Source organism: Budorcas taxicolor, chromosome 10, assembly GCF_023091745.1.
Source record: "Budorcas taxicolor isolate Tak-1 chromosome 10, Takin1.1, whole genome shotgun sequence".
In the NCBI taxonomy this organism is placed as follows: domain Eukaryota; kingdom Metazoa; phylum Chordata; class Mammalia; order Artiodactyla; family Bovidae; genus Budorcas; species Budorcas taxicolor.
Window position 1 is genome coordinate 23,847,903 of NC_068919.1, and position 10,993 is coordinate 23,858,895.

The 10,993-nt window shown below is 40.3% G+C and overlaps 1 gene segment (V, D, J or C); it reads right to left on the minus strand.

Moving 5' to 3' along the window:
- Positions 1-7,804: 7,804 nt before the first annotated feature.
- LOC128054729 (T cell receptor delta variable 1-like) lies at positions 7,805-8,376 on the minus strand. The segment is given in 2 exon segments: positions 7,805-8,118; positions 8,328-8,376. Coding segments are annotated over 2 exon segments (363 nt in total).
- Positions 8,377-10,993: the final 2,617 nt, after the last annotated feature.

Below are 10,993 nucleotides of genomic sequence, written 5' to 3' on the forward strand. Positions count from 1 at the left end.
TTAACCTGTCATGTAGAAAGTTTGTACTCCCTAGCAAATGCATAGAGCTGTTCTTGATTCCATTGCTACAATGCTGAATAAAACACAGGGAGAGGAGCAGAGAGCAAATGACTCTTTACGGTTCCTTGGCTTCAAAGTCATCCCTTGTAGACAGAGAACACTTATCCAAGGTCAGAAAAACAGTTACTCCAATCACCAGCCTCATATTTCAAGGACAAACCAGGACTGTGGGCTCAGAGCTCACACTTGTGTCTGCTCCCGGGCTTGTTTCCAGAGAACAGAAGCAACTGCTGCTGTTAGAGACTTACAACCAGTGCAGGTGCCCGTCGCAGTGTGTTGTTGCCAGGATCTGTCAGCCAATGATCAAGCAGTTCCTTGTTTAGGTTTTCCTGCCCTGTTTTAATCATGGCCCCCAAAGAAGGAGAGGCATCCCCAACTCACAGGGTGTGTGCTGCCATCCTCTGTGAAGTTTAAAGTCTGACTCTGGAAAAGGAACACCAATCACAGTTGTGTGTCTATTCAGAACCATTGTTCTATCATTTTTTCTTCAAAGACATTTTCTAGTGTTCCATGAAGCTTGGGGAAAACATTGTTTAATCCCAGAAAACTGTACTGAGCTGTGCATTGTAAAGAGATAAAAATTCCCATCCATGTTCTAGCAAATGTATGTGAGATTTCAAAGTAGGCTGTGATTGCTCTGAGGGACAAGAAATATTAATAACATTGGGACAGAAAGCTAAACGTCTTGAGCTCGGACATTGGAGCTCAGCGTCCTGAAAAGGTCCTTGGAATCATGGATCTGTCTCCATCTAGGAAGACATTTCTCAATGCATCGGTTCTTCATATAGTAACTGATGACACGGATGGTATTCTCCTCATCCTGCTTGAACAATGGTCCTTAATCCTTATGCCCTCTGTGCCCGTGTTTGTAGGTGCTCTGCACCAAAGATGCTGAGACAGAGAGACACCAAGGATGCTGAGACAGAGAGAAAAGACAGAAGGGAAAGCAAACTATCTGGGGAGGACAAGGGTGGAGGTGGGTGATCCTGGCCGAAAAAGAGGAGTGAAGAGAAAAGAGCGTAAGGAATCATCGGGAAGGGAAGAGTTAACAGGGGTGGGAAATGGGAAAGCAGTGTTTAGGGAGGTACATGGAAGAGGTTAAGGCTATAAGGCTATGATCCCCTGAATCCTTGACCACACGCACTCAACAAAGGATTATAAAATCAAGTTGTCTAAAGATGATGAAAATCTTTTTTTTTTTTAACTTTTCTGTGGAACATCGATGGAAAGCATAAACTTCCTTTCCTTGATAGCCAGGAAAGACCGCTGTTTCCAAATGACGCAGCCCCCTCTAGTGACTGAATAAATGAACTGCAGAGCTAAACTCCCACCGGATGCCAACCTTTTGAAATGTTTCTCAGACTGAAAGGTGAATATCCCTGGTGTTTCAGTCGGTAAAGAATCCATGTGTAGTGTAGGCAATGGGGGTTCGATCCCTGGATCAAGAATAGCCTCCTGAAAAGGAAATGGCTACCCACTCCAGTTTTTTCGATGAACCAGTGGATGTTGGCAATTTGATCTCTGGTTCCTCTGCCTTTTCTAAAACCAGCTTGAACATCTGGAAGTTCACGGTTCACGTATTGCTGAAACCTGGCTTGGGGAATTTTGAGCATTACTTTACTAGCATGTGAGATGAGTGCAATTGTGTGGTAGTTTGAGCATTCTTTGCATCGCTTTTCTTTGAGATCGGAATAAAAACTGACCTTTTCCAGTCCTGCGGCCGCTGCAGAGTTTTCCAAATTTGCTGGCATACTGAGTGCAGCACTTTCACAGCATCATCTTTCAAGATTTGAAACAGCTCAACTGGAATTCCATCACCTCCACTAGCTTTGTTCGTAGTGATGCTTTCTAGGGCCCACTTGACTTCACATTCCAGGATGTCTGGCTCTAGGTGAGCGTGAGTGATCACATCTTCGTGATTATCCGGGTCATGAAGGTCTTTTTAATACAGTTCTTCTGTGTATTCTTACCACCTCTTCTTAATATCTTCTACTTCTGTTTGGTCCATACCATTTCTGTCCTTTATTGTGTCCATCTTTGCATGAAATGTTCCCTTGGTATCTCTAATTTTCTTGAAGAGATCTCTAGTCTTTCCAAGTTTATTGTTTTCCTCTGTTTCTTTGCACTGATCACTGAGGAAGGCTTTCTTATCTCTCCTTGCTTTTCTTTGGAACTCTGCATTCAGTTGAGTATATCTTTCCTTTTCTCCTGTGCCTTTTGCCTCTGTTCTTTTCACAGCTATTTGTAAGGCCTCCTCAGACAACCATTTTGTTTTTTTGCATTTTTCTTGGGGATGGTCTTGATCCCTGTCTCCTGTACAATGTAACAAACCTCCGTCCATAGTTCATCAGGCACTCTGTCTATCAGATCTAGTCCCTTAAATCTATTTCTCACTTCCATTGTATAGTCATAAGGGATTTGATTTAGGTCATCAAAAAGCAAGAGAGTTCCAGAAAAACATCCATTTCTGCTTTATTGACTATGCCAAAGCCTTTGACTGGGTGGATCACAATAAACTGTGGAAAATTCTGAAAGAGATGGGAATACAAGACCACCTGACTTGCCTCTTGAGAAACCTGTATGCAGGTCAGGAAGCAACAGTTAGAAGTGGACATGGAACAACAGACTGGTTCCAAATAGTAAAAGGAGTATGTCAAGGCTGCATACTGTCACCCAGCTTATTTAACGTATATCCAGAATACATCATAAGAAATGCTGGGCTGGAAGAAGCACAAGCTGGAATCAAGATTGCCAGGAGAAATATCAACAACCTCACATATGCAGATGACACCACCCTTATGGCAGAAAGTAAAGAAGAACGAAAGAGCCTCTTGATGAAAGTGAAAAAGGGGAGTGACAAAGTTGGCTTAAAGCTCAACGTTCAGAAAACGAAGATCATGGCATCCGGTCCCATCACTTCATGGCAAATAGATGGGGAAACAGTCGAAACAGTGGCTGACTCTATTTTTCTGGGCTCCAAAATCAGATGGTGATTGCAGCCATGAAATTAAAAGACACTTACTCCTTAGAAGGAAAATTATGACCAACCTAGACAGCATATTAAAAAGCAGAAATATTACTTTGCCAATAAAGGTCCATCTAGTCAAGGCTATGGTTTTTCCAGTGGTCATGTATGGATGTGCGAGTTGGACTATAAAGAAAGCTGAGTGCCAAAGAATTGATGTTTTTGAACTGTGGTATTGGAGAAGACTCTTGAGAGTCCCTTGGACTGCAAGGAGTTCCAACCAGTCCATCCTAAAGGAAATCAGTCCTGGTTGTTCTTTGGAAGGACTGATTTTGAAGCTGAAACTCTAACACTTTGGCCACCTGATGTAAAAAGCTGACTCATTTGAAAAGACCCTGATGCTGGGAAAGATTGAGGGCAGGAGGAGAAGGGGACAACAGAGGATGAGATGGCTGGATGGCATCACCAACTCAATGGACATGGGTTTGGGTGGACTCTGGTAGTTGGTGATGGACAGGGAGGCCTGGCAGGCTGCAGTTCATGGGGTTGCAAAGAGTCAGACACGACTGAGCAACTGAACTGAACTGAACTGAACCCACTCCAGTATCCTGCCTGGGTAAATCCATGCACAGAAGAGTCTGGTGGGCTACAGTCCATGCTGTCCCAAGAGATGGATTCGACTGAGATACACACATCTTAGTTGCATGACCTCTGTATTCATCTGTGTTTTCTTAGGTCTATCCTATTCCACAAATTTTTTTCATCATTTCTGGCTCCTTTCTTTGTCACACACCCTCAGTTGTTGTCTTCTTTGTAGTTTTCCTTTTGTCTTTTATCTTCCCATATTTAAAGTTTATTCAGTGTTTATAAAGAGAGGTTGGTACACATAAAGCACTCAAGAGTTATCTGTTTTCTGAATGAGTAGATGAGTTGTTATTCATGAACTTAGTGAAAGAAGTTATACTGAACAACTCTTGAAATTATTCCGAAAGCAATCTTTCAATACTATGGCAGTCAAGTTAAAAAAAAGACTCCAGCAGGATAAATAGAGGGTTATATTTGTGGACAAAATTCAAGAACAGATAACAAAATCACAAGTCTAGGATGGAGGAAAATTAAACTGATTATATGGGAATAAATATTATTATATATTTATAATTAATAAATAATATTATATGAGAATAAATATTATTCCCATATAAATATTTAACAAATATTCATAAATATTCTTTGGTAGTCTGTTATGTGGTGGATTACACACACACAAGTCAACACCTACTACTACTGAAAATATAAGAACTAACATAAACTAATTTAAGCTATATAGGAATATATTATTTTATTATATTAGAAAAAGGTAGAAAAGAAAACATTTTTGTTTCTTGGTTTCTTTTACTTTATTGTTTAGAAGACTGTATGAAACATTTCAAAGTGACATTTTAAATAATAACGAAAACCGAAAAAAAAAGGAAACCAAAATATGGAGAATCTAAAAATAAGTTTTTTAGCCTATTGGCTCTTTTCAGAATTTTTAATTTTAGAAGATTATATCTTGACCATATGAGGTGAAGTGATCTTTCTTTGCTTGATGAAAACCAAAATAATGTACTTAATTTACTTTTAAAAAATCAAGAGACTTTGATGAAAGGCTAACGTCTCTGCATGATGAATACTCCCCACAATCCAAAAATAAAAGAGAAATTCCCAAATCTAATAAAGGGTATCAGTGAAAATATCAAAGCCAATATTACTCCCTGCAGGATCACAAACAAGACAGGTACTTCTATTTACTACTTCTATTCACTGTCCTAATGAAGGACCTGGGATCAAACCGGGGAAGGAAATAAGATATGTTAAATTTGAAAAGGAGAAGCAGAACTATTTTAATTTATAGATCATAAGTTTATACATGTAGAAAATACAAAGTACCTCTAAACAAGCTGTTTAAGAGCTAGAACCTATTAGTGCATTGAAACAGTCACCAAACACAAAAATCAATTTTATTTCTAGATTCTAGCAAAAGCATTAGAAAATGCAATTAAAATGTCATTTATCGAATGCTTGGGAACTAATTTAAGATATGCAAGACCTTTTCTTGATTCCTCTCCAGTAACTCTAAAATAGCTTTGATTTGAGAGATAAAAATCACATAGGAGATGAGAAATGTCCTCACTTCTGAGGTCTGGGGTAACTAACATAAATCATGGCCTGGTACTCAGTGGTGACCAGTCCTTGCCGCCTACAGACACTAATGTCATGAAAGACCATATCCTAAGGCTGCTCAATGAAATAATGTTTTCAAAACCCCAAATAAGAGATTGGTACCACCTGTTTGGCTGTTGAACTAACTCTGTTCTCATATTGACAGGTATCCTAGCTCTGTTCTGGCTATTTCAGAACAGAAATAATTTCTGGCATAATTAATTCCCTGTATCCACATTTTTCTTAACCCCATTAGTCATAGCTCTGGATTTGATGCTGGGCATTTAGGTCAATTAAGAAAAAAAAGCTTTACAAAATAAAAGATAAAAGTGTTATAAGTAGCCTTGCTTTCCAGGTGGCTCAGTGGTAGTAGAGTCTGCCTGCCAACCAGGTGGACTATTTTTATTTACACATCATACGTTTGTACCTGTAGAAAATCCCCCTGCATTGGGAAGATCCCCTAGAGAAGGGAGGGCCAACCCACTCCAGTATTCTTGCCTGGGAAATCCCATGGACAGGGGAGCCTGGCGGGCTACAGTCCATGGGGTTGCGAAGCGCTGGACACGACAGAGACTAAACAGCAGCAGCGATGCAGCCTCTACAACAGCCTCAACACTAACGACGGAAATGGGAGAGGACCTAGGTTACTGAAAGAAACCAGAGAGGACAAATAAAGAGGCTGCGGACCCAAAGACTCCATATGCTAAGATGTCAATTGTCCTAAATGAATTCACAAATTCAACACAATCCCAATCAAATTACCTCAATCTCTTGTGGTAGAAGCTATTCTATACCTTACGTGGACGTGCAAAGACCTAGAATAAGCCTTGAATAAGACAAAGAAAACAAGACTTGCATTTCCAAATTTCAAAATGTGTATGAAGCCCCAATAATTAAGATAGAATGGTCTGTTGGTATGAGGATAAAATAAAGAAGTCAATAAACAGAATCAAGTCCAAAAAGAGGTCATAATACATGTGCCATCAATTTTTTTTCTCTAAAAGTGCCTATGCTGCTCCACTGGGGAAAGTTTGTCTTTCTAGGATAATAGCTAGAATAATTGGCTATTTGTATTTTTTGGAAGTAGCAGTGTTTTGTAGCTTTCTGTGTATAAGTTCTGTACATGTTTTCTTAGATTTATGCCTAAAGATTTAGGGTCTTTCTTGAGCCATTGTAAATAGTATTATATTTTTAATTTATGTATCCACATGTTTACTGATAGTATATAAAAATGCATTTTATTTTGTGTGTTTAGCTTATATGTCCTGAGACCTTCTGAACCCACTTACTAGTTGTAGGAGTTTTGGAGGGTATATTCTTTGGGATTTTCTACATAAATAGGAAATAGTGGAAATTTGACTGCCTTTCTGGCTTAAAAGATTGTTTATATATTTATTTGCTTTACTGCACTGGCTACAGTGTCCAGCACTGTGCTGAAGGGGAGTGATTGAAGTGGATATTCTCCCTTTGTTCCCTTCCTTCAGTTCAGTTCAGTTCAGTCGCTCAGTCGTGTCTGACTCTTTATGACCCCATGAATCGCAGCTTAGGAACAGACAAGTCTGTGGGTTCCAGTTGTCCTCATAGTTCAAGTATGACTTTGTTTGTCACAGTTTGTCCATGCTTTCATCCCCATCAGACTTTCCTTTACAAGTGTTACCCTCAGTTCAGTTTTGTTCAGTTCAGTTGCTCAGTTGTGTCCAACTCTTTGCGACCCCATGGGCTACAGTATGCCAGGCTTCCCTGTCCATCACCAACTCCCGGAGCTTACTCAAACTCATGTCCATTGAGTCAGTGATGCCATCCAACCATCTCATCCTCTTTCATCCCCTTCTCCTTCCACCTTCAATCTTTCCCAATTTCAGGGTCTTTTCCAATGAGTCAGTTCTTCGTACCATGTGGCCAAAGTATTGGAATTTCAGCTTCAGCATCAGTCCTTCCAATGAATATTCAGGACTGATTTCCTTTAGGATGGACTCTCAAGAGTCTTATCCAACACCATAATTCAAAAGCATCAGTGTTACTCTAAGCTGACTTAAAGTGAATTCAGGCTCAACACCAGATATGAAGATAACGACTTCGTACAGACTCGTCCACCAGCTCTAGCCATTGCCTGAGTTCTAATCCCTAGAACTAATCTCTTATTCTACATCACTCATGGTTCTGCTTTTCTGATCGTGCCCTGACACAAAGTCTAAGAGGAAACAACTAAGGAAATAGTTTTGATGGTGATTCCACACAACTAGACCCAGTTTTGTGATGAAGTAAAACTGCCAGTTTAAAATATTATGGGGCAAGTTGTCAAATTTAGACAACTTTACACATGTTCTGTACAGTTGATTTAAAGTCAAAAATTCAAGAGGAGAATATATTAGTAGAAAATTACTCTGGACACCTGTTTCCAAATAACGTAGAAGGTGCCTTTAACTGGAACTAAATCTTCTGATCCAGACCACAACTTAAATAACCACAGGACTATCATTTCTTGTCTGGGGTCTGCGGGTGTGCATTTCAGCTGGGGTCCTGCAGCAGGGTAGCTCTCTCTTACTAAGCTCCGGGGTTTTTGTACAGCTTTTCCTATCACTTCAAGCACTGTGAGACAGAGAGAGCACAGAAGTACTTTGCAGAATCTTCCAGTTGTAAGGCTGAAATGGTGAGGCTGATGGATTTATCTGCTTTCTTAAAGTTTACAGAGTAGCGGTCTTTCCTTGCGTTTGTCACTTGTGAACCCTGACGAATAACGTAAGTCATCTGTCCACTGGGAAGTTGCTTGTACCAATAAAGGTAGTAAGCGCTCCAGCTTGTTTCATACCGACAATTCAGGGTGACTGACTGTCCCAACTGGCTGGATACATCTGACTGGTCTTGAGTAACTTTCTGGGCCACACCAGATCCTGTAGGGAAAAAAATCAGAAAACAAAGATGAAGCAATGAATAAAATAGTGTAGGAGTTACTTAGGATCCAAAGACAAAAAATTGAAATCGTAAGATGCTTGCTTTTCTCCAACCCTCCTTTCCTCCCCAAGTCCCTGTAAAGCTCCACGTGCCTGTGTGCAGTCCTTTCACCCTGAACACACGCACTCATGTTTGGAAGCATCCCTACCAGAGAAGGTGAAGGCCAGGAGCACCCAGGGCAGACTGGAGAGCTGCATGAGGCATGGATTCCCCTGCACAAATGTGCTTAGTTCTGTCTCAAGCTGAGAGTTCAGTGTCTTTGAGTGCCTGGCAGCACATATACATACTACCCGGTACCCGTGTGACTCCCCGGAACAGGAAGTGGGGGTTGTCATGTTCATAGACCACGTGGTCTGTGCACATACGGGAATAAGTCTGGCTCACCACAAACCTTTACTTTGTCTGCTTGTCTTTCCCTAGTCATTAAGATAAGCAGATCCTGAAAGAAGGCATGAAGAAAAGCAATCAGTGTTAAAATTTGAGCAGAGGAGAACTGAATATTAAGCAAGTTGACATACATTGATAATTATTCAGCAAAATAGTTTTGCCATCCTGTTTAAGATATAATTTACTATAGCCTATGAAACTTTCTGTAATCTACTAACAGGTCGTTCATTTAGCCTATTCTTACTTTTCTCCATCCAGAATGTAATGACTCTTTTAAAAAACTTGCAAAAAAATAAAAATAAAAATAAAAAACTTGCAGATCTTAGGCTTCTTGGTGAATGGAAATTTTATTCAAAATCATTAATGTATCTCTGTCTTTGTATTCAGTTTTGTGACTCTATTTAGGTTTCTCAATAAATAAAATTACTTCACCATGAAATGACCAAAAAAAAAAAAAAAATCAGTCCATCTGACTTTCAGAGTCTATCCAGTTTTAAATTTTGAATGAAATTATACAGGAATAAAATATTCTTTTGAAATTTGAAATTGAGTCTTATTTGTTAGACTTTGAGGAAGGTCAGGGTATTCAGTCCTGTCCGCTCCACAAGTAGAATTGCATTTATCAGACCATGTGTCCTGGAATTCTCCTGATGTCACATTTTCTATGTCATTGGTCCAGTGTTCAGTCTCACTTGTTAGTGGCTCATTATTTTTCTCTTTGTAAAATAAATTCAAAACAAGTATGCCAGATCTTTCTGTGACATAATGCTGTAATGTTCTCCTACAAAGCCTGGTATCTACAGGCTTTAGACACTTTTTGTTGTTGTTCACTCACTGAGTCATGTCCAAACTTTGTGACCCCACGGGCTGCAGCACCCCAGGCTGCACTGTGCTTCAGTATCTCCCAAAGTTGCTCTGACTCATGTCCACTGAGTCAGTGATGCTGTCTGTCCACCTCATCCTCTGCTGCTCCTTTCTCCTTTTGCCTTCAATCTTTCCCAGCATCAGAGTTTTTCCAGAGTTGGCTCTTCACATCAGGTGGCCAAAGTATTGGAGCTTCAGCTTCAGCATCAGTCCTTCCAGTGAATATTCATGGTTGATTCTATTAGGACTGACTGGTTTGTCCTCCTTGTAGCCCAAGGGACTCTCAAGAGCTTTCTTCAGCCCCACAATTCAAAAACATCAATTCTTCAGCATTCAGCCTTATTTATGGTCCAACTCTCACACCACACATGACAACTGGAAAAACCATAGCTTTGATTATACAGACCTTTGTCAGCAAAGTGATGTGTCTGCTTTTTAATATGCCATCTTAAGCTTCTTGGGGGCACAAATGTTTAAGAACCCGCCTGCAAATGCAGGAGACATAAGAGATGTGGGTTTGATCCCTGGATCAGGAAGATCCCCTGGAGGAGGGCATGGCAACGCACTCCAGTATTCTTGCCTGGGAAATGTCATGGACAGAGGAGCCTGGAGGGCTATGGTTCATAGGGATGCAGAACCGGACACGACTGAAGCGACTTAGCCCACCTCCAGGTTTGTCATATCTTTTCTTCCAAGGAGCAAGCATCTTTCAATTTCACAGCTTCAGTCACCATCCATAGGGATTTTGGAGCCCAAGAAAGTAAGATCTGTCATTGCTTCTACTTTTCCCCTTCTATTTGCCATGAAGTGATGGGACCAGATGCCATGATCTCAGATTTCTGATTGTTGAGTTTCAGGCCAGTTTTTTCACTCTCTTCTTTCACACTCATCAAGAGGCCCTTTAGTTCCTATTCACTTTCTCCCATTAGAGTGGTATCATCTGCATATCCAAGGTTTTTGAGATTTCTCCCAGCAATCTTGATTCCAGCTTGTGATTCATCCAGCCCAGCATTTCACATGTTATACTCCGCATATAAGTTAAATAAGAGGACTGGCAATACAGCCTTGACATACTCCTTTCCCAGTTTGGAACCAGTCGGTTGTTCCATGTCCACTTCTAACTGCTGCTTCTTGACCTGCATACAGGTTTTTCGGGAGACAAGTAAGGTGGGTTGGTATTTCCATCTCCTTAAGAATTTTCCGGTTTGTTGTTATCCACACAAAGTTTTTAGTGTAGTCAATGAAAAAGAAGTAGATGTTTTTCTGGAATTCCTTTGCTTTCTCCATGATCCCATGGATGTTGGCAATTTGATCTCTGGTTCCTCTGCCTCTTTGAAACTCAGCTTGTACATCTGGAAGTTCTTGGTTCACATACTGCTGAAGGCTAACTGAAGGATTTTAAGCATAATCTTACTAGCATGTGAAATGAGCTCAACTGCATAATAATTTGAACAATCCTTGGTATTGCCCTTCTTGGGAATGGAATGAAAACTGACCTTTTCCAGTCCTGTTCAAACACTAGTATATGCCAATACCACAGAACTTAATGATTGAAGCTTTGTA